The 25,479-nt window shown below is 33.6% G+C and overlaps 1 protein-coding gene across 2 annotated transcripts; it reads right to left on the reverse strand.

Moving 5' to 3' along the window:
• Window positions 1-7,400: 7,400 nt before the first annotated feature.
• Window positions 7,401-22,122, reverse strand: LOC134270594 (synaptotagmin-12-like). Of its 2 annotated transcripts, none has more exons than XM_062752824.1 (9): window positions 21,996-22,122; window positions 15,921-16,121; window positions 15,365-15,518; window positions 15,079-15,214; window positions 12,546-12,675; window positions 8,594-8,806; window positions 8,238-8,361; window positions 7,944-8,077; window positions 7,401-7,750 (listed from the first exon to the last, which is right to left on the reverse strand). In XM_062752824.1, exons 2-9 carry the CDS (start codon window positions 16,086-16,088, stop codon window positions 7,580-7,582), a joined length of 1,230 nt encoding a protein of 409 aa, XP_062608808.1. In that variant the 5' UTR covers window positions 16,089-16,121; window positions 21,996-22,122; the 3' UTR covers window positions 7,401-7,579. The 2 variants fall into 2 exon arrangements, with proteins under 2 accessions (XP_062608808.1, XP_062608806.1); XM_062752822.1 differs by having other exon boundaries at window positions 21,992-22,122.
• Between the last annotated feature and the right edge of the window lie 3,357 nt (window positions 22,123-25,479).

Raw genomic sequence — 25,479 nt, forward strand, 5'->3', positions numbered from 1 at the left:
AACAAAGTTCAAAAAATCTATTTTTAGCATATTGATCACAGTCAAGGTCACAAGGTCATTGACCATGGTGTCATTCAAAAGAACTTAATCAATGGAGTATGCATACTAAATATGAAGTCCCTATCTCCTATGGTTCAAAAGTTATGCCAAAAAGTGTAAAGAGCTATTTTTAGCATATATGTCACAGTCAAGATCACAAGATCATTGACCTTGCCGTCGTTTGAAAGGACTTTATCAATATCGTATGCATACCAAATATAAAGTTCCTATCTCCTATGGTTAAAAAGTTATGGCAAAAAGTGTAAAAAGCTATTTTTAGCATATAGGTCACAGTCAAGGTTGCAAGATCATTGACCTTGATGTTGTTTGAAAGGATTCTATTAGTGGAGTAGGCATACCAAATATGAAGTCCCTATCTCCTATGGTTAAAAAGTTATGACAAACAGTGGAAAAAGCTATTTTTAGCATATAGGTCACAGTCAAGGTCACAAGGTCATTGACCTTGATGTCATTTGAAAGGACTTTATTACTGGAGTATGCATACCAAATATGAAGTCTCTATCTCTTATTGTTCAAAAGTTATGGCCAAGGTTAAAGTTGACAACAGACAGACAGACAAACAGATAAACAGACAAACAGACAAAAAGACAAACAGACAGGACAAAAACAATATACGCCCGGGATCTATTGATCCGGGCGCATAAAAAACCATGCCATTCTCACAGGTAAATACTAATACATAAGTTTAATATTCAGTAGATATGACCATGATGACCAAGGTTAAATTTATTGAGACAGATGGACAGTCTGACATACAAATATACATATTTCTATATGAATTGGGTAAAATTGGCCCAGTGGTTCTAGAGAAGTTAAAAATGTAAAAAGTTTTCAGACAAACAGATGGACGACACGTCACGACAGACGTTACATGTTAAGGAAACCAGAAAAGCTCAAATGAGTGTTTTGAAAGGGTTAGAATATGGTTGCAGTATTTGAAAAGCTGTTTTTTTTCATGCAGAGATATGCATGACCAACATATTCATGTTTTATATTTTCTTTAGTAATTTGTTTGTTTGTTGTGAATACATCTCTCTTGGGAATTTTTCCCTCATATGGAGACACCACCAAATAATAATGAAGACAAGATGTGTTTGTGAAACACTGATGTCCCTGTATGGAAGCCTATGGCGAAGGTTGAAGTTTCTCAAATATATGTCAAACTCAAAGTTCAAGGTCAAAGGGTTCAAATTGTTAGTATCAGAAGAAAGTCTTGTCACAAGGAATGCACATGTGAAATAAAGATATCCCTAGTAATTCCTGTTCAAAAGTTAATTGCCAAGGTTAATTTTTTTTTAAGTGGTTCAAACTCTAGGGTCAAGGTCAAACATATTTATAATTGTTGACAGTTCACAATGAATACACATGTTAAGCATGATAGCCCTAGCACCTATTGATCAAAATTTAGGCCAAGTTTAAAGTTTGGTATTTTTCTTGTAAAAATGTGTATCCTAGGTCAAGCGATTTCAGGTAAAAATTAATGGTACCCAAATAAAAGGTCTTAATTGTCACAAGAAATAAACCTATACAAGAATAGATATGGGTTACCCCATATCCAAAGATATTCGACTTTTAGATTTAATATGCTTATAAGTGTTTATAATGACGTTAATAAAAAAACTGCAATGTCTAGGGCCTAGTTATGGAACTGGTGTAAATTTCGTGAGCATGGTGAGGTCACCCAGTCTCCTAACAAACGGTACACATAGGCCTACATGAACCTGTGTCCGCAAGACCAACATTAGCCTTGATCTACACACGTGCGATGGAGCTGTTAAACGCATCCAGCGAGCTCGGAGGAACACGTTTTGTTTTGCCGAGAAGTTACGATGGCAGACAAAACTTTTCTTTTCTTAATTAGATCATATGAATACGAATTCTGATTAATAAAAATTATACAATCCCTGTTGAACTATATATAGTTTGTTCTAACATTTGCATCTGCAACAACTTGTGTTTAAAATGGCCGTGTTAGGAAAATCAAGACCGGATCGGAAAATTCTAAACTGAAAACCTTTTTTGTTTTGAAAATTACTGAAATATGCTAATGTATTCGTCGCAGATATTACTTACATTATTCAAGTTCTATATAAAATGGTAAGCCTATGCTGAACTCCAACACGAACCCGAATGTCCGACCCAGTTCTCGTTTTGCCACACATTTTATCCCCTACAGTTTACAAAGTGTACACACGTGAGCAGAATCCAGCCAGGGATTGAAAATTCCGTCATTTAATAATATACACACACAGAATGATTTATTTTTTCTTAAAAGGAAATTGTATGATAATTAACAGACTATAAACATGTACTTAATACAATTGTTGATATAGTATTATCAATTCATCGGTGAAAAAATATGAATCGAAGAATGACCTAAATATTCTCTATTATCAAACATGTAAAAAACCAGAAGTCTCTGTCGAGACTGTAGCTCTACTGGTATGTACTTATCAAAAACCATTGCAGTATTTTATGTATCTTTGTGTAGTCTACTTGTGTGCCAACTTATTTTGAAATCAAACTAGAACTGTAGAAGGAGTAGCGTTTTTAAGGAATTTCACAGAAAATTCTATTTTTAGTCACCATGGCAACATCGTTCATCGAAATTAAAAACCGATGCACTATTCTATGTATCTTAGTGTAGCCTACTTGTGTGCCAAGTTATTTTGAAATCAGACCAAAACTGTAGAAGGAGTAGCGTTTTAAAGGAATTTCACAGAAAATTCTATTTTTAGTAACCATGGCAACACCGTTCATCGAAATCAAAAACTGATGCACTCTATGTATTTAGAGTAGTCTACTTGTGTGCCAAGTTATATTGAAACACCAAAACTGTGGAAGGAGTAGCGTTTTAAAGGAATTTCACAGAAAATTCTATTTTTAGTAACCATGGCAATACCGTTCATCGGAATTAAAAACCGATGCACTATTCTATGTATCTTAGTGTAGTACTTGTGTGCCAAGTTATATTGAAATCAGACCAAAACTGTGGAAGGAGTAGCGTTTTAAAGGAATTTCACAGAAAATTCTATTTTTAGTAACCATGGCAACACCGTTCATCGAAATCAAAAACCGATGCACTATTCTATGTATCTTAGTGTAGTCTACTTGTGTGCCAAGTTATATTGAAATCAGACCAAAACTGTGGAAATAAAGGAATTTCACAGAAAATTCTATTTTTAGTAACCATGGCAACACCGTTCATCGAAATTAAAAACCCGTGCACTATTCTATGTATCTTAGTGTAGTCTACTTGTGTGCCAAGTTATATTGAAATCAGACTAAAATTGTAGGAGGAGTAGCGTTTTGAAAAATTGTTTACAGACAGACGGACAGACAGACGGACAGACAGACAGACAGACAGACAGACGGACGGAAGACGCATTACTATCGCATAAGCTCTTCTGGTCTCTGACCAGTAGAGCTAAAAAAAAATAGCGTAGGAATATTGATATTTTTTATTTGCATTTCGGGGGGAAAGTGTTAATATTTTGACGTTATTTTTGATTTCTTTAACGTATGAAATACACAACTTCACTCTTATCATGAACAATAATGTTGTATCTACTTAATCATGATGGAACTATTTTGGTCGGACCAATTTGTGTGAGCTGCCGCTGAAAACAATAATATATCTTGCAGAGATAGTATGCATTGATCGAATATATTAAAAATGTAGAAGCCATTTGTATAGCCCATCCCACTTAAAACTTATGGGCAAGGTTATAATTTCTGCAGACAAATAGACAGACATAATATAAACACAAGAAACAAAATATGTATAATTAGTCAAATGTAAAAAAAATATACTATTTTAATTGGAATCACAAAATAGATTGTTATTTCAGGGACAGGGAGTGGGTAAGGAGATTGGAATCCCCCCCATCCCCCCCCCCTGGAATTTGCTTTGTTATTTAAACAAGACTATATACTGAAGCAAATAAAAAATGACTTTGGACATCCTCCCCCTAACTGAGAAAACATTGACCACACTATCATTGTTTTTATTTTGTTTATTTGTTTTCAGTTTTTTTTCTCCTGCTTGTCAGGAAATTCTGGGCTGGAAATTTTTTGACTGAGATGTGAACCCCTCTCCCTACTCCCGAAAAAAAATTCTGGATCCGCACCAGTATTGGCAGTAACTGCATTTTTACGTCACTTCACAATATGAAATTCGTCTAGTGTGGCATGCGATGATCTTTGACCCTTTTTGAACTTTAACCTAATCGTTTGGGTTTATTTTACTCCCCACTATACTTAAACTTGTACTTACCGACTGCCATACATGTTTGTTTCGTCAACTTCATGAAATATAAATCCAGTTGTGTCATGGTGCGGTACTTTTTCTTTTGATGTTGGCCATACTTTAAATCAGATAGAAAACCTTTAGCTGAATTCTACCGTACTATAACTTCTAGGGGGCGGAGCTTAGCCGTACAATAACTTCCAATTTACCGTACAATAACTTCCGACAGAATTCGATGGTTTTTAAATATCTTTTTTGCAGTTTCTGTAAGCTTATACATGTAAGCTCTAATGACTATACACAATATTTAGAGGAAACATGAGAAATCTCACGGAATCTACCCCCCCCCCCCCCATCTCACTCTATAAATGCATACGTGACAGGGATGGGGTAATTGAACAAAATTGTAGTTGACTGTAATCAGTTAATTACAGTTTTGTAAAGTAATTATAAAGCAATTAATTACATAATTTATAAGGCCTAGCTGTAATTTAATTAAAGAGAAAGTCAAAGTTATTGTAATTTGATTAATTACTTTTTAATGTAATCGACTCCATCCCTGAATTACGTGAAAAACCATTTTCGAGAGAAATACATGTAAACTCATTAGTTAACTGCTTTAAACAAAAAATAAAAAAACAATACACAGAATTTCACTAAAAACACGTATATTCAATTGAAAATAAGATAATTTAAATCTGACAATATTGAAAACACACGCAGTTCGATGATTTTCGTAAAAGTACCTGTTTCCTGGGACTTTTTCACAATACATTCCATAATTTTGACACCAGTGGCTACCGTACTCCATTCGGATTTCCTCCGGACATGCAACCATATCCGTAGTAACAGTAATGAAGCGGATCATTTTGCGGACGGATCCAGGTTTCCAGTACCTTATGTTTTTTTGAAATATTCAAACTGCTTAAATTAATCCATCAAATACAATTGCACAGTCACTCTTTTAACATCGCTTGACTTTCCAATGCAACCATCTCCTTCGTACTTTCTGATTTGTTTGAACCGTCTACGATGGACCTACAGTACCTGGCCATAAGTGAGTCATAATTTTATTTTTACACTATATATTTCATTGAAAAACCTATTTTCATAAAAACTTGTTGTGAAGTCAATTTTAGCTCAATTTTCATGATTTTTTCACTGAAACATGCAGAATTATTCAAATTTTCTTATCTTAAATGATAAACAAAATGATACTTAAACTATTGAGAATAAATCATAAAATATTGTCATGACAAAATTTTCTAACCTCAAATTACTATGATTTCTTAACAAATTGAAGTCTTAAAATTTTTGTTTTGCACTTGACCTGTGATTTCACGGTAATGCATAAAGATAAAACTATTTTGAAATAATGTGAAGAAACTACAACAAATTCTGCATTTTATGGTGTTTTAGACATTAAAAAGAAACAATAAATGACACTGCAAGAATATTTTAGAAAAATGTGTTTCCTAATGAAATACATAGTGGAAAAATAAAATTATGACTCACTTATGGCCAAGTACTGTAGGCCCGTGACGTAATGTCGCGTGCAGTTTGATGTCGAGGGAGTGGCTATGCAAATGACCCTGACACAAGACATTTACAGACATTTTCTTTCGTTTGTAAGGAATTTATTATACAGAGAGGTGTGGCTGTCTCGTCGCTGCGCGACTTGACTGCCACGCCTCTCTGTACAATAAATTCCTTACAAACGAAAGAAAGTACTGTAAATATAACTTATAACACAAAATGAATTAATCCAATGCACACCAGACTGCAGCCATTTGTGCTAATTCCATTCGACAAATCTTCGTCGATTCCGTCACCTAATCAGATGAAGTGGGAATCGGCCGAGGTGTGCCAAATGGTGTTTAATCTAAAAATATGATAATGGGTGACGCAACGTGATGTGATGTAGAAATTTACATGTTAACATGTATAGTACAAGAACAAATTTTAAATTAATTCATAACAAACGATGTTTTAACAAAACTTTTCCATCTAGCCTATTCCAAACAGTATGTGCTGTGTGATTGTGGTGTCGGGGGGGGGGGGGGGATTAATAAATTTAAAAAGGTCCTATTATGAGCAAAACATTTATCAAAATCTAATTTACATCATTAATAGAATTCAAACTGGTATATAATGAATTAAGCATGTAAAATAAATATAAGAGGTTCTGAGTTATAGGTCACAGGGCCGGTCTGAGAATTTCATACTCAGTTTGATGAATACATGTAAATCATTGGTGTCGGAAGCAAATTCAAAGTGGGGGGGCTAGGTGTAAAAAAAAAAAATTTATACCTTCTAAAAAAAACCTGACAAGCAAAAAAAAAAAAAAAAAAGAAAACGAAAACATCAATTTCCCAAACACGAAAATCCTATTTCGGGGGGGTGGGGGGGGGGGGTTGGGGGTTGAATTCAGTACCATAATTTTGTTTTCTATACACTACCTTTTTCCCATTTTTTACCTACATGTATACTGCCATGTGTCTGTGGAAAGTGGGGGGGTGGGGGGGGCTAAACCTATGAAGCGATGTTCAATATCTATACTAAGTCTATCTTTGAAAAAAAGTGGGGGGGGGGGCCCCCCCCCCCCCCCGGTTCCGACGCCTATGTAAATTATAGAATTATTTTGACTTTTTCCTTGGAAAGCCGGCCAATATGTAGGAGCGTGTTTTAGAGGCAAACACCTTAGTGCGGGTATTACTGTCTCATGACAGCATCTAGTTGTTTATCTAAACTCATCAACTTGAGTCATGGTCAGTCAATAGGTTGTTTTTGTAAATCCTGCTGATAGGTATTTGATTGAGGCAGTATTCGGTCAATTATGAAATATTAATTTCCAGAATTTAAAAGAAGGTTGAGTGACTAAGTAACTAAAGTATATACTCCATGTTTAGAATAATAGTGTTTCCCTTCATATACAAACCACTTACAAGAGAGACACATACACCCTCTCAAATTTACACACGTGGTCAAGTACGTGAATTCGGGCGACAATAAACAAATATGCAACAGAAAATCTGATTTTTAGCAAACGATAAAAGTACATCCTAGGTATAACATTTATTAAAACACTTGTTCATGTTGTACAGGTAAAATCACTTTGTGTATGACTAAAACAAATTAAATAAAATATATGAATATATGTGACCAAATTTCGCGATCATGGCGGTAAGAATTTATAATTGAAATACAATTTAACATTTTAAAAGATACATATACATGTTCGTAATTACATAGATATACAGCAGTATTTCATCATTTTCTTAAATAGTGCCACATGGCTATAGGTTTTCTTGGAGCTGATATCATTTGATTCCAATGCGACAGTTCTGTACCGGAAGTATTAGCACCTACTATCACGTGACCAAGAGATGGCGTTTTTCCATCCATGATATGTTCTGCGACCGTGATCCTTAACTGTACAGTCTAAAAAAAGATATGTTCAAATTGTTATTTTTAATTTGACAGTCTGAAATTCGCCTCAATTATCGGCATTCAAATGGCTTTCTTTTTTCAAGACGTGTCTTTGGGGGAAAACAACATTGACTTTATAAACTTAACTTCAGTAATTTGCTCAAGGGTATGCGAACTAAATAATTAATATTTGTTTTGTTTTTACCGGTAAAGCAGTCGAGGGAACGGAGAAGATCATTGCCTCATTAAATATAGGATTTCTTTCCCCTCGTTTAATTGTTGTCTTCTTTTTGCTCACTTTTCTGTTGTTCTGCATCAAGTAAACCTTCACAAAAGGGTCTGGAAAAAGATAAACAATGCATTTAGAACGATGCAATCCAATGCACACCAGGGTACAAAAATTAATTAGATCATGCAAAGAGACTCTGTGAAGATGTTTTTGGTAAGATTACTGCTGACATGATGTATCGGGCAATCGATTTTCGCGCGCGGAAATTACCACCAGATTCCTTGGAGGGATCCGCCCACTTGAGGTTTCTAGCTTTGACGATGACAATAGTTAGACGTTCTGCAGTAGGAAGATAGCTCAGTGAAAACATGATATCTCCGTACTCTGTCGGTTTCTGTCAAATCAAGATAAATGTGTGTTTAAGGATGGATTAATCTACATAATTCTACTCGTATTCGACTGTTGAATCAAGTTATAAATTAATTTAACATAGATACAGTTGAACTCAAGTATCTCGAACATTTATATCCGGCCTTCTATAAGTAGTTACAGATGTCTACATATAAGAATTCTATACATATATTAAGCTAAAACATGTAACTTTTAAGAAACTATGATGTTAATACCTCGTCAATATCTCGAAGATTTAACCACATTTTTATGGGCATGCGCAGATCTATATCTCCCAGTCGTATTTCGGACTCTCCTATGACTTTATGTCGGGCGTATTTGTCTACTGAAAACACTTGGAATTGGATTACTCTGTTCGCAACATCCTCTGGTTCTAAACCAAACAAAAATCTCTCCTTGAAAATTGGATCTACTGTGCCCTTTTGAACCTTTAAAATGAAAAAAACATCACTTTATGTGCAATCTTAGATATTTTATTCCCTAAGCGTATTCAATCTCTGTATTAGCAAATTCTCTGTTTTAATTTTTTTATTCTTCTAATTTTGACTGGACAATAACACCTTTCAAAACTACAATACATTATTATAATATTTACGCTTTTCTCAATGTATTACATGTTCATTCCAGGGATGGGGTAATTGAAAAAAGTAATTGTAATTGACTGTAATTAATTACATTTTTTGAAGTAATTGGAAGTAATTTGTAATTGAACATTTTTTCAATTACTTGTAATTGTAATTTAATTAATTACACTGAAAAAATACCATGTAATTTCAATTACTTTTTTAATTACATTCAATTACTTTATATAATACACATGCATGATATATTGTCACCACGACCTCCCCATTATAATGTTTTTTTTATTTTATTGCAAAACATATCCTCAGTCCTTCAATTAAACAGAAGCCAGATCATTTTATAATAATAATGTAGTTTCTTTCTAATAATGACATAAAATTTGAAATTTTTTGTTTTATGTTTATCTGAATTTTTCACCATCTCAGCTATGAAACGCAAATAATTTATTATATTTTAGTTAATCTCTGTTATTTGATCATTGAAGAATAAGTATGTGTGTGTCAAGAAAAGGAGTGTGTTCATTAATGAAGTTCCCTCTCTTGTTGGTATTAAGAGATAATTGCCCTCCAGATCATAGCTGTAAATTGCAATCAAAACAAATCAACCCCTCTAAAGAGCGGGAGGTCAACATTACCGCTACATTGCCAAAAATTTCAACTCATTACCGCTACATTTTTTCAGATTTTCGACCGATCATTACCGCTACATTTTTCCGGCCAAAAACAATTCATTACCGCTACATATTGAATCAGCCCAAAACAACTCATTACCTCTACATATCGATTTAGCCAGGTATGGTTCGGTATATGAGTTCTAATCAACAGAATTCACTCACTATCTAATCAGAATGAGTATATGTATTTGAATAACTCTGCAGTCAAAATTTAATTATTTAGCGTAATATGAACATTATGGCCACAATTGAGAAGTTTGTTGCAAATCGAGGGAATGCCAGATTACTTATCGACGGGTATAAATTTAGAAAATAACAATTAATATGTCAAGCAAATGGCTTTCAAGGCTTTAGTGATAGTGTATAAAAAACATTTGACAAATCTTAGAATTTTATCTATGAACAGTGCTTGATTTAAATTTTTTTGTGTTTTATGAAATAAAATTGAATTTAATAAAAAAAAAAACATCCTGATCAAAGTCCTACTTTTACCTCCCCGTGGAGAGCAGGGGAAACGGGTCTTAGGCATTTATAGGTTGTACTGTACACGCATATGTGGCTGGCTAACGAAAGAGGCAATGTAGCGGTAATGTATACTTTTTTATGTAGCGGTAATGTAAGGTTTTTTGTAGCGGTAATGACTAAGTAGCGGTAATGAAAATTTTGAAAATGTAGCGGTAATGATACGCACCCTGAGCGTATCCATTCCATGATTATGACAAAGCCAATGTATGGATATAATTATTTCAATTAAAAATGCCCCGCTAGTTTGAGAAAAGAAAAAACTTTTAATTTGATAATTAATTTAACATCTAAACAGAATTTTATGAATGAATTTTGTATGTGGAAAAGTTATGTTTTGTACAAGTATTATTTATGAAGTAAAAATACATGTTCAACATAAATAGCAATTTAGGATGTTAGGGTTACCTTTAAAAGAAATATTTAATTTGAGAGGTTATAGTTGCTACTTATTTTACTCCATTAAAATACACACTTTTAATTAAATATCATATCCCATGCAATTTGTGTACATGTAGGTTTTGTGTGGAGGAAACTGCATCAAATTGATCTTACATAGTTCTTTACTGTTTTGTAAATAAAAGTTATGATTTAAACCACAAAGATACACAATGCCTAATAGCATATTGTTTCTTGTATTGTTTGTGCAGAGCCTGCGCTTATATACAAGTGAATGATCCCTGTTCTGTATATTCATATGATTATAAAAAATTTCAAAAAATTAAAGATGTAATTTGTAATTTAATTAATTACTTTTGTAAAGTAATTGTAATTTAATTAACCACATGTCTTAGAAAGCCTGTAATTTAATTGTAATTTAATTGAAGAAAAAGTCAAAGTAATTGTAATTTAATTAATTACTTTTTAAAGTAATTGACCCCATCCCTGGTTCATTCATGCAATATGAATGAAAACAGAATTCAGAGATTCCATAAGAGTATATCCCTTTACCTGATACAAAATTCATAATGAATTATTTCGTAATATGGGAACTGACAATATTGTTTAAAAATGTTGATTGCACATTTCCTTTGGAAAAGTGAATGAAAAAGGAAAAAAAAATGCATTTTCCTTTTTATACTCGTCTATATGAATGAAATACTAGTAATTAACAAACCCTCTCTTGTGAGTTGAATTAAAATACATTTGTAAATATTACTAAATAACCGATACAATTAAAATATAAGAAAATGTCAGGCATATTGAAAGACAATTAATTGACCTTTAGGTAATGCTCTCTGTTACAAATATGGGCAATGTCATTCCCTTCTACATTAAATTACAAAGCAATTGTAGTCAATTTGCTGTGAAAAGGGCGATTTCGTATATGGCAATTGTTCTTTCATAGTTCAGGAATTCTCATTGAATTAACAATTTGTGGGCCGGATTTTGAGAATGTGGCATTAATCAATATTCATTGTCACCGTATATTGCTTCGGATTTTTACAATGTCCTTGCTTTTTGTCGATTATGGTCAAACGTGGCGTAAATTGTGTGAATCATTATTGAACAATTCAATCCCTCTCTTGAGATTTTCATCTTCTCCACTGCCAAAGCTTGTTTACTTCTCCATGTATTTTACTGTGAACCTTATGCCTACTTCTGCTTTACAGGAGATAAATTCGAATCTAGATTACAAACATCCAATATACTCTAAAAGTCAAAGATAAAAATATATGGAGATAACGAACAGTTTTCAAGCTCAAAGTCAAACAATACAAATCAGGAGCAGAGCAAACACGGACCTCTAAAACATCAGAGGTGGGATCAGGTGCCATGGAGGAGTAAGCATCTCCTGCCGACCGGTCACACCCGCCGTGTGCTCCTTGTCATGATCGGGAAATAACGAAAAAAATCATGTCGACATAATGGTCTAACAACTAGTATGAAAGAAACCAGTCGGCATTTAACATAATGATAGATAGTATTTGCTGACAAGGTCATTGTATCGACTATAGGGAGTGACACAAAGTCAGTAAACGTGCATGGATGTATTATTTTCAATTTTGCAGACTTTCTGATCCCCCTTTTCGGATTCTAAATAATATAACGTAAAATAAATCATTTGAACTGTCAGCCAAATGTGTCTCTCAGGAAAGACGTGGTTTCTCTATTTTCTAATATCTTTTTTATTCGAACATATTTCTGCTTCATATACTCGTTGCGTTATTTAACCCTAAAATACTGAATAAAATTCATGTACTGTAATAATATTACTAGGTGTATTATTGTTCGTTAAAATTATATTTTTCTAATGGCTTAAGAAAGAAAGCATCGGTAAAGAAAGGTATACGTTATAGGACATACTTTAGCTCTTTGCTGAAAACATTTACAAGAAACGATAAATATAAAACACTTGGTTGTGATTACGATAAATATATATTACTAACCTTTGTTTGAAATTTGGCGTCTGAACTTGGGAGTAAAACTCCTCGGATATACGTATCCAAGGTACCAGAATATTGGTTGGGCGTTAAGTCACGTGCCTGAATGATACTTATTATCAACTCTGAAACCTCCCTAAAATGGGAAAAAAGAATGTAAAATGTAAGAGACGACAAAAACCTGCATGATGATATTGTGGTATTAATTACAACTAAACACACGCCCAAGTAAGACCACAGGATGGTTTTTGACACGTATACACGTTTTTTTCCTAGTACATGTACCTCTAAAATATTGGAGTGAATTTTGGTGAGGAACAGTACTACATTTATTAGCAAACAGCGAGTAAAAGTATATGTCTTGAATTGGATAAAACCCACATATTATGGCTAGGATCGATGTTTGGGTGTTCCACTAGAATAACGACCAGATTGTGGTTCCGTCAATCCGGAAAAGGGCTATTTCAATGCCGGGTCAGATTACCATGTTTAACAAGCCAGTTATTGATAAGCGACAATTTTTTCTTGAACAAAAATTTTGAAGCAGGGAGGTTGACACTGAGCGAATGATCAATGGATAGCGATGATGATAGCATTCACTTATAAAAAAGTTGGTCACGAACTATCGGTGTATGCAAATATGAAATCGTGCACATAGTATTAGATTTCAAATATCAGTTGTATGACATGTGACAGGAAGTATCGATTTTTGCCAGGCGCCTTATTGCTTTACATCCGGTTTCTGTTTTTTTCAAATAGTTTCTCTGTGGAGACTGAAGCTCTACTGGTTTGTACTTATAGCAAAGGAAGAGAGAAGTTCTTAAGCAGTTGGGAATTGAAACTTTACCACAGCAATAAAAAGAATAATGATCCTTGATTAAGTCTCTTTATGTTCTTAGTGTAGTCTACTTGCATGCCACATTATATTATAATCAGACTTAAACTGTATTTGGAGTAGAATTTTGAGAGTTTTTAACAGAAATTTAAGAAAACCAAAACAGAAAACCAAAACTGTTGGAGGAGTAGCATTTTGAAAGAATTTCACAGAATTTTCTATTTTTAGTAACAACGGCAACACCGTTCATCGAAATCAAAAACCGATATACAGAATTATGTATCTTAGTGTAGTCTACTTGTGTGCCAAGTTATATTGAAATCAGACCAAAACTGTAGGAGGAGTAGCATTTTGAGAGAATTTCACAGAAATTTCTATTTTAAGTAACAATGGCAACACCGTTCATCGAAATCAAAAACCGATATACAGAATTATGTATCTTAGTGTAGTCTACTTGTGTGCCATGTTATATTGAAATCAGACCAAAACTGTAGGAGGAGCAGCATTTTGAAAGAATTTCACAGAAATTTCTATTTTTAGTAACAACGGCAACACTGTTCATCGAAATCAAAAACCAGTAAATAAAATTATGTATCTTATTGTAGTCTACTTGTGTGCCAAGTTATATCGAAATCAGACCAAAACTGTAGAAGGAGTAGCATTTTGAAAACATTTCACAGAAATTTCTATTTTTAGTAACAATGGCAACACTGTTCATCGAAATCAAAAACCGATACACAGAATTATGTATCTTAGTGTAGTGTACTTGTGGGCCAAGTTATATTGAAATCAGACCAAAACTGTAGGAGGAGTAGCATTTTGAAAGAATTTCACAGAAATTTCTATTTTTAGTAACAACGGCAACACCGTTCATCGAAATCAAAAACCGATGCACAGAATTATGTATCTTAGTGTAGTGTACTTGTGGGCCAAGTTATATTGAAATCAGACCAAAACTGTAGGAGGAGTAGCATTTTGAAAGAATTTCACAGAAATTTCTATTTTTAGTAACAACGGCAACACCGTTCATCGAAATCAAAAACCGATGCACAGAATTATGTATCTTAGTGTAGTGTACTTGTGGGCCAAGTTATATTGAAATCAGACCAAAACTGTAGGAGGAGTAGCATTTTGAAAAATTGTTTACAGAGAGACAGACAGACAGACGGACAGACGGACGGACGCATTACTATCACATAAGCTCTTCTGGTCTCTGACCAGTAGAGCTAACAAAGTTTTCCACTGGTGAGATTGACACCTTGTCTTTCATCCTAGATATCTGAACTAGAGTTAATTTTTTTTCTATAAAAGTAAGAGACATGCACAAATGGAAGCGAAGACTGTAAAATGTCACTTCAAGAAAAAAAGATCGAAAAATCCATAAGAAACCACACAAATGATGGCAAAGAAAGACATGAAATTAGCTTGAAAATTTTCTGTGCAGTTCGATCCCATTACAGCGGCACAAGTAACAATTAATTGCTCTTTAGTTCAGGCTATTTTTGTTAGATGATTATACTAACTATTGCTATTTCTAGATATCTTTTTGCGTGAAATTCTATCCAAGATCTGTTTATGACGTCTTTTTATTTTTAAATGTTTATATATATCGTTTTGAGCATTGACCAGCAACAGTCGATGACCGATAATACAAACTTTACTTGGTCATGTCTAATACCAGTTTCTTTACAAGCTTAGACAAACCTGTCATATTCTAAGGCAAATTCCAGCTGTCCTATTTTTGGCATGTCCGGTTTCATCTCCAACACTGACGAATCAGAAGCCACGCTGTCACATGACTCAGCTCGACGAATCGCTGGTGGCATTTCTGCCTCAGATGCTGAAAGTGAAATATTCAAATATTTGTTCCTTCCCAAGTAATACTCTTGGCAAAGTAAGGTACTCGCAATAGAAGTGAACTTGTCCTTTTTAATTCATGTCCTGGCATTGTAAGGAACATAGACGTACCTAAAACTTTATAAACGCTTACCAACTGATGCATTCCCAACAGAAACTGGACTGCTGCGAGCACTATCCGGAATTGGTGATTCTGATTGTCCGTATCGTGAATCACTCACAACATTATCATATTGTGCGTACTTCCCACTTGTGTCAAGGGCAAACTCTGACGATTCTGAATTGACCTTGAAAAACAAAATTATAAAAAATAACACGTCTAAAATGCAATTGATGCGTCTAAAAATATATCAAAAGTGACAAACTCTTTAGTGATAGACGATTGAAAATACATATGTCTATCCCTTTTTGAGCAATTATAATATTAACAAAAAGCCAGTTTTATTAAACGCAATATCCCTGTATGTTACCATGGCAACTGAGACACATAGCAAAAAATTTGATTGTTTGTGTTGTAAACTAAATAGTCAAAATAAAAGAAAGGCAGGGATTGGAGTCAATATGATAAACAAATCAATAATTTATAAGAAATTCAAGAAAAGAGAGGCTTTGCTTCTTTCATGCAAATTACGACATTGCAACAGGTTTGCAATTGTATATTCTGCCATCAATAAAAACAAAACACGCACCATATATCCATTGTACTGTTCATGCTGTGTCAGAACAGCTTTCTCTTCACTGGAGGCAAAACATGAGGTAAGATGGTAAATCCCGTAAACCCGGATCAACACCGCGATCACAATCGTTACTGCCACAACGATTACTATGACAACCAGAGCTATGGCAACATCACTCATAGTCTCGCCCAATTCTCGTCAAGGAGAACCTGACTGAAACAGAAAAAAATCGAATGAAATATTTACAAATCTCCCTTTTTAAACATGCTTTCTTCATTAAATTTTTGTCAAGGTTAGGTTCAGATTACTTGATTTGATACCTTCACCTTCATTTGATACATTCCCCTTGGCAGTTCTTGTGCCACAAGTCACGTGAAAAAAAGAGAATTTTACGCTGATCAAAACTGAGCTATACTAGTATTTTACTTTTCTCAGTATTATTAAAACAATTTCTTTGAATGCAGCGCACAGGAATATACTTTCTATGTTCTTAAGGATGACTGTACAAAACTATACGGTGATCTACCCACGCATGCAAGTCGCCTGAATTATTGAAACACCCATTACGATACAATATACTCTGTCTAATTGTTTTATAAGCCTTTGGTTGTTTTCACTTGTATATAGAAACAAATGAAAAGAAATGTATGCAACTTTGATTTGCATACATGTAAATAGAGAAGAAATTCCATAATTCTCTTGAACCCTTGAGGATATTTGATTACATTACTGTAACACGAGCAGTGTTATCTAGATAGAAACCCGAGGAATTAATTATTTCTCAAGACCGATACCCGAGGACCAAATTTTATAAAAAAAAAAATTATTACATACGAGATCATTCATTTAGCTTTCATAAAGATACCATTAACAGTTGTGCCATATCAGGATTTTATATGCATTGTAAATAACAACCATTTCCAATATCATTTTTACCCAAATGTAAAACTGACCGCAAATATGATTAATACATATAATGATGTATATATATGTAAATATATATTTTATTAGTGTTTCATCTAACACAAAGAGCAAAAACTAATCTAACGTACAAAAAGATATGATTAAACGATTTTTGTATGATGAAGTTGATGCTCAGTTAATGCCTATTTTTATTTCCTACGGTGCTACATTGTAAAGCTGATGCTTCCATAATTGGTATGGTATAAAAGGTTTGTCTTTTTATAGTCCAAATATTAATTTCAAATAATATACAGAATGATACAACAGAGCACGAACTTGTCACAGTATTGTGTAATTTAGATCAATAACGTGTTCGAACAAAAACTCGAGACGAGGAATTGAAATTACTTCCTGCTAACCATTAGTACTTCTTATAACGTTTAGGAAACCCACAAATAAAAAAAATGTTATCAAACTTTCATTAAAGAAAGCAAATCCTCTCACTCTTAGATGCTTTCATGAAAGCAGTTAATATCCGCTAGTACATCAGAAAACACGGTAAGTCATTTATAGTCGCGTCAAACGTTTTTCATTCTCACTAATACAGATTAACATCGCATTGATTTCCATCTTAGGACTGGTCTAGAGGGAGAACCATTCCGTCCGACAATAATATTAGACACTTCCATAATGTTTTAATGAGTAAAATGTCTTATAGATTGTTATTCTCAGACAGTCTGTTATTCTCATACAGAGTGTTATTCACTCTTTGGCTGTTATTGTCAGGGGCATTTTAAATGCTCACACGGACTTTTACTCTCTTTAACTCTTTGAAACTTAGCAATAAATGCTACATTGTATGTACGTATTGTGTACTCGCGTCTCGCTCATTAACATGGAGAGGGTGCCTTGAGCAGAAAATAAACCTTTTACGCTAATTTCTTTTTCCTTTGAAATTTGCATAATTTTTCAAATATGTAGTACCTATAGTAAAAGATTTGATAAGTTTACTTATGAAAATTTTAAAGAAAAAAAAATAACAATCCATATACACTTAAATTCAAAGACAGATGAACACTCTTTGTTTTCTTTTACAAACTGAACAAACTAAAATAAGAATACAAAAAAAAAGATAATATGGAAAAAAAAAGTAATGTATCCCACTGAGAGTTATCTGTCTTAGCGGAGGATTGATGAACCTTAAAGGGATTTGTTGCGTGACTTCATATAGAAATCCGTGGACAGTTATTGGTCAGACTATCTACAACATAACCATGACTTTTTTTGTTTATTTGTCAAAAACAAATTAACGGCAATATCGGGTAATGCTCCTATATTGATTTCTGTACATAGAAATGTGGAACTGTCAAAACAGATTTCTATTTATCCATGTTTCGCATGTAGAGACAAAATATGTTCGTTAAACAAGTGCATCTATTTCGAAGGTTAATTGTAAATGGAGAAGTGATTCATATATTTTTTTCTTTCGTTCTTGTGGTCTCTGGAAGATGTATTAACACCAAGCACACGATAACGCGGTCTACTTATACAATCGGGATCTTTGTCAAAAATTACAGTGGGCGTTGTTTTTTTTGTTTTTGTTTTTTTGTTGTTGTTGTTCGATACCATTTCAAATTGAAACTTAGGTTTTGAGGAATTATATTCACTATGCATATGGACATTTTTATAAAGGCATTAAGAAAATATTTTTCTCTACCTACATGTTGAAAAAATCATTTTCTAATGCATTTGATTACTTTAAAGGATTTAAGGAATAGGAAAATCACAATTCTTTTACTTTACATATACTCGTAAATACCGTAAATATATGCTTGTATGTTTTGTTTTGTGGAAATCAATACTTGGAGATTTAGACATTATGTTGCTAAATTATAATTATTACATATGGTTATGCACGTTATGCAACTTTTACAATAAGATGAAAAGAACGAATTTATGTTGAAAAGACTGAAAATAGACAAAGAAACATTCCCTATCTTGATAACTTTTTTGTAAACGTATTAAAACTGGCGTGTTAGATGAACTGAGATTGTATTTTTCCATTTACAGCAGGTAATAAACCACGTTACGTGACGCCATGAAATTTTTAAAAGAAGAAATGGGAAAAACTCCACGTTAATTAATCCTCACCTCTATTTCTGTATATATTGATGAAAGGAACTCTTTTTGTAACTACAAATTTACATCCTACGCGATCCTTTGTCATGTGATTAAGTAAATTTCGCCTGGGAGAAATCAGGAGTAAGCCTATCAGCGACAGTGGACTACTGACAAGACTTCCACCTACTCCACAGACAAATCTGTTGTGATATATGACACCAGTACGCCCAATAAAACTTTGACACTTCATATGCAGTCATATGATTAATGTTCCTTCTAGTTTGGTCTGTTGATTATTATGATTTTTAAAAACGGGAGATAACTCAACAAATATAATAAAAAGTAATGCACATGAAAATTTTACATGAACAGGTAAGTCATGATGTGATACATATATGCAGAATGCACTAGACCTTTATCTCAAAGGTTGCATTGACACTGAGGGAAAACACTAGTAGTTGGAGAAAAGGGAGAAATGGGATAAGAAAGCTTTGAAGGAGATCGCAAAAAAAAAAAATGAAATGTAAGAGAATGCTGAACTTTGGGGGAGGGGTCCGAAGCTGAAAAATATGGAAATCTCTGTTGACGGTATCATTTGCTGATCGATCACGACAAAGAAAATTAAATTTCAAAAGAACCAGAGCGACACAGATCGTATAAAGACAATTGATCAGAGAATGTTATTATATGGACATTCTAAGATACATCCACATACATTATATTAATTTTCTATCAGTCAAATAATTGTGATCTAGCACATGAGACGATGGTGCATTTTTTTAAATGTATAAAACGTGGAGATTTTAATTATGCAAAATATAAATATTGCAATAAAATGATACAAAGAACGCATTCATTAATTAACAATTAAAATATTGATTCAGTATAAATCATTAATTCATTATAATCATACATTAATAGAAATGGTTATTGGATGGTCGATGAAAGTGAAAGCTGACACAATATCGGAAAATGCTTCCGAAACAGAGAACGCAATTTGTATATTCAAAATGACGGTATACAGGGTAGATTTATTTTAATCAATAGAAAAATTCAAAGACAAAGTAAAGATCAATCACCAATCTCTAGCATTGCTTAGATCTGCAATTACTGATAAACTATAACCATTGAGACTTGAAAGTAAATATACACATTATACATTATGTTTGTCAGAGGAGGGATGACAAGGATTAACTAGAATCCGCAGCGATGCCTTTATGTACGTGCTGTGGGATTTATTTCATCAATATAAACCGTGTCACAAATATACATGTATTTTTATACAAAGAGATGTTTTATTTTTAAAATCGTCGTCAATACTTTTACCACGTGGGTTTCTAATGTACTAAGGATTCTGAACCAATATTAGCGATTTTTAAATACAAGGAATATTTAACAACAGGGAAAGAAACATGGGATAATATTATATGACTATACATATTAATTGATACCTTGGTAAATGAGCTAAATTAACAGTCCTGTTCAAAATCATCCTTTCGCGAGTTCTATAGTCGAATATTGACCGAAGTTCTTTTTATACCAATTGTTTACAAAACTGAACTGTCTTTGTCCGTAAACATGACAAAGAGTACACGGTGGATGTAAAGGATCGACAAGGAATGCTCACTCCTCCTTGGCACCTGATTCCCTCTGATGTTTTAGAGGCTCGTGTTTGCTTTGCTCCTTAGACCTGATTTGTATACTAGTATACATTGATGTATAGGAATAAAATAGATACATGGAAACAATATTGAAATAACTTAAGTGCACGTGATTAAAAATATTATATGTATTATAGTGGCACTAATTTTAAAACATTTTAAAGCTAGATAAATGAATAAAAATTGTTAAGAAATTAAGCAACAGACTGTGGAAGAGAAATTTAGATCGCAAAAATATTCATATATTGAAAAAACATTTCGACCCCATCATCTTATTTGGAATCTATGATATACCTCCTCTCTCGGGATGCCCCCCCCCCCTGGAAAAAAATCCTAGATCCGCGCTGGCAATTTATATAGAAATTAATATTTCACTTCTGGTCCTTTAGAATTTTTTTTAAATTTTTGATGACAAAAAGTCACACACACCACAGATTTGCTTAACATTAACCCTTATCATTCTGATGTAATGAATGTATTAAGATGGCATGGAAATTGTTCAGAATGTCTATTTCTGTAATCGATTATAAACCAAGACACAACATGAGATGAATTAGTATATCCGCCTTTTGGTACATAAAAATTGGATTGAAGAGGTCGTTGACGCCTAAAGATCTGCATCGATAGATCGATAACCGGGATCTCGAAGTATTACTTGTTTACACTTGCATCGATATGCATTATTTAAGAAAATAAGAAAGAATTAACCAAATATAAACACTAAAAAATATATATAACGAAATTAAATCGAACAACTTTATACTTATCAAATTAACATGCTAGCATTTCTTTTTTTAAGTGCTATAATAATTATAAGAAATGATAAAGGATGTAAAACAAATTATTGAAGTATCCAGTACGTATTGAATGATGAAGGAGAGAGCATTTATGTACATACAAGGTAGAGGGTTTCACGTATATATAGGGTCTTTTAATAATTTATTTCCACATAACCGTGTTACTACTTTGAGGGGTAAAGATCGATGTGCCTTTTTTACATTATTGCGGAACGAATGAAAAATTAATCATTTAGTAATGAAAAAAAAAATTACTAAAAGGTTCTATTTACCCATCGTGAGTATCTAGTCGCAATTACAACAATTTGCCATTATTAACGATCCAAATTAAAGTCACATACTCTGAAGCGGTGGACTTTATAAACACAAAAAAAAATTCGAAACGGTAAAATGAAACTGTAAATGCATGAGAGAGAGAGAGAGAGAGCATTCGATATCTGCATCGTTTCGAAATTATTGCGTAATTTTAATTATCAGTAGCTTTAGGCATCTACAACCGTACATGTACGACAGTCCAACGCTTTTACTCATTCACAGTTTTCGACTTATCCGATTTGTCGCTTCTCAGCTGAAAACACCAACAGACAACTTGACAACTTACCTACCTGCACTTGAAATATAATCCCTCTGCATTAATCTCCCCTCAATTTCTATCAGATATAGGTAAGCCTCTCCTAAGCTTTTAACAGTATTTTTTTTCTTTCTACCGAGGTAACTTCATTAAGCAGAAATCGCAGAGCCTCATCGATCGATGCGCCAATCCGGGCTTCCTGTAAATCAATGTACCATTGTCAACGAAAAGGCGGATCGGTCCATTCTTGGAGTGAAGAATCTGACACCAGGCTCCGGGCCATAAAACTTAGACGCACTATGTTTTGATTTGAGTCTCACTTTTATTTTACAAAAAAGGAATTCATAGTGGAAAAGTGATGTCAAATGGGATTAAAGTGAAGACTTGAATGGTCTCAGAACCAGAAGGTCATTTTCCAATTTTCTTTTGAAAAGAATAAAAATTGGTGCATAAGAACGAAGTTCATAGGAAGAAATTGTCCCCCGCTTTCGCGAAAGCAAGGGGACATTAAATCTCGTCCGTCTGTCAGTCTGAGAGTCTGTCCGTCCGTCACAAAACTTTAACCTTGCCCATAGCTTTTGATTAAGTGGAGCTATGACTTTCATATTTCTCATGTATATTCCTTGGGACAAGACTTTTCTTTGGGTACTACCAAATTTGACTTTTTGACCTTGTAGATTTCCGTACTTATGAAGAATCACATATATTATCCTTGTAAGAAGACCTTTCATTGGATACCAACAACTTTGACCTGACCCTTTGACCTTGGCCTTAGAGATTGACCTACTTTTAAAATTTTTTACCTTGGCCACAACTTTTGATCGGTAGATACTAGGACTTTCTTATTTCATATGTATTCTTTGTGGCAAGAACTTTCATTGGACACCAACAACTTTGACCTTTTGACCCTGGAGATTTCCGTACTTATAAAAAAACTTCACCTGGCCGTAACTTTTGAATGGTAAGAGCTAGGGCTTTCTTACTTCATATATGTAATTTTTGTAAGGAGACCTTTCATTGGATACCAAAAATTTGACCCTTTGACCTTAGTCAAAATGTCAAATATCAAAAATAGTGGGTTCTTTTCATGTTAAGATATTACTTCTTGTGCAAGGTTGCCATACGGGATCATCGGTGTTTCACAAACACATCTCGTTCCTTATATTGAGAAGAGATAGGGCTTTCATATTTGACATGTGCATTACCTGTGACAGACATTTCCGAGCATGCTATGATTTCTGACCCCTTGACCTTGACCTTCACGATTGGCCTTATCTTTAAAAAAAAATCAACTTCATTGATTAATTTCTAAATGACATTGATAGGGCGTTCATATTTGACACAATATGTCTCACCCACAAAGACACCGAATGCGGGGGACCACAATTCTTGAATTTGCTTGTTTGACATTTGACATTCATTCGATTGACTTAAAAATGGTGCATAAGAAGTAACATCTTAACATGAAAAGAACCCACTTTGAATTTTTGATATTTGACATTTTGACTACCATTTTAGCTTAAAGCGGAGGATATTAATTAGTCTTCCTCAGTCCGTCCATCTATCTTGTTACATGTACATGTATTCCATTCTTCTTCAACACTTCGTATCTAGATCTGCGAAAGTATAAAGTACGCAAGTTTTTCCAGTGACTTTCCACATCTCAAGCAGAAAATCTTGATTGATTTTGGGGTGCAAACTTTGGGGTAAAATATTCATAAATCATTTAAAAATAATAACATACGGCCTTTTCCATTGAAATTTAAATATTATGACTTCCTATGACTAAAAAAGGACCTTTAATGATTTTGAGGTTAGAAAGGTCTAATGTCAAGGTCACAAATTATTCACTACATAAAAATGTTTCCAGGTGATGATACATTAGTAAAATGACGACTTTCATAAGATATTGAAGTTAAAGGTCAAGGCCATTCATATTCTAAAACAATACACTTAGTCTCAAAAAAAGTACTTAAGCTTCTACAATGAACTCTCAATACTTTCTAGGTCACTGTTAATGCTGTATATAGGATTATTTTCGCCCCGCTTTATTTTTGCCCTTGCACCCTTTGCCCCGCTTTAAATTTGCCCAGTCACAGATTTGTTTATTTAAATTGTACTGTATTCTTTGATTTCGCCCCTTTTTAAATTCACCCAACTGAGGCTAGGGCAAAAGGAGCAAAAATAAAACGCCGCAAAAATTCCACTGTATATAGTATTCAAATAATGATAAAAACTGGTTTTCACATTCACTTCAATGCTGTCTGTAGCAAAAACATGAGCCACGTTGATTTTGATGTTCAAAAACTTAAAGTCACATATCCCTTGTTTTTTATTACGAACTTTTTGGTCAAGGTTTGCCCTTAAGCACGGTGATATCAATTCTTTAAAAAGCTTGGTAGATTTTTATTTGTTTTGTTCTTTCTTTCTTTTTTTCGGGGGGGGGGGGGGTGAGGAAAGGTGAAACGACAGACCGTCATGTTTGAAAATTGAACTTTCAAGCCGAGGGAAATATTCTCGTAGGTCGTGGATGTACATGATCAACTCTGTTTTATTTATATCCCCCGCTTGAAAAGGAAGGATTACATAGTACATGTTATGTTCATAGTACATGGATGTTCGTCTGTCTAGCTGTCTGTCTCAGTCTGTAGTTCTCTCTGTCTCTAACACTTTCGTTTCTGCGCGATATCTCAATAAGCCTTTGAGCTTTTGCAATGAATTTTTACACAATTACTCCCTATGGCCTAAAGAAGCTCCCTATAGATTTTGAGGCTATTTTTTTTAAATAAAAAAATCTGTTTTAATACTTATGTTTCCGCATGACATCTCGAGAAGATTTTGAGCTTTTGCAATGGCATTTTACCACAACTCTCTATGGCCTTAGGAAGACCCTATTACTTAGTATTTTGAGATCAAAAGAGCTGAGGGGGAGCGCCAGATTTGAATGAATAATTGTGTATGCGTCTAGTCCTTATTTAACATCAATCATCGGTTTCTCCATTCAAATTCATTTATTTACACTAATTCTTCTTTACAAGTTATTTTTCTTGGAGTTCACATTCATTAATTTAGCTTATACGTATCATCTCGCTGTTAAAATTTTTAAATATCTATCACGACATTCACAAAGCACAGCAATATAAATATGATTCATGAATTTATTCATATTTTGATTTTGTCCAGAGAAGTAAAAAAAAAAACGCCTTTCAGTCAATTATTTTCCCCCCATTATCTTCACTCACTTTCAAGCACAAATTGTCCAATCAAATTGATAGGAAAATCGTGTTTCAGAGCCATTGCTCCCTCTAATTTACGGGACAAAGCAATCAAGTTCCTTTGACCTGCAATTCTATATGATAAAGGGATTGGTTTATCTTACCAATATCAAAGCATATTTTAATTACAAACAAAGCCATGGCTTCATTCATTTTGATGAATTATCCTCATTTTCCCTTCCAGGTCTCTGCCTATATATGCTTAAGTTATTAATGTAGTAAACTGTTGACAAACTGATATTG

Source organism: Saccostrea cucullata, unplaced genomic scaffold, assembly GCF_032062105.1.
Source record: "Saccostrea cucullata isolate Sc308-1 unplaced genomic scaffold, CSIRO_AGI_Scuc_v1 ctg171, whole genome shotgun sequence".
Classification (NCBI taxonomy): Eukaryota; Metazoa; Mollusca; class Bivalvia; order Ostreida; family Ostreidae; genus Saccostrea; species Saccostrea cuccullata.

Bases quoted from the DNA above. Each gene is read 5' to 3' on its own strand.
- LOC134270594 (XM_062752824.1), bottom strand. From the start codon at position 16,088: ATGAGTGATGTTGCCATAGCTCTGGTTGTCATAGTAATCGTTGTGGCA. The intron at 15,519-15,920 runs GTGCGTGTTTTG...TTGTTTTTCAAG, and splicing joins AACAGTACAATGGATATATG to GTCAATTCAGAATCGTCAGA. The intron at 8,078-8,237 runs GTAATTTCCGCG...ATCTTTTTCCAG, and splicing joins TCCCTCCAAGGAATCTGGTG to ACCCTTTTGTGAAGGTTTAC.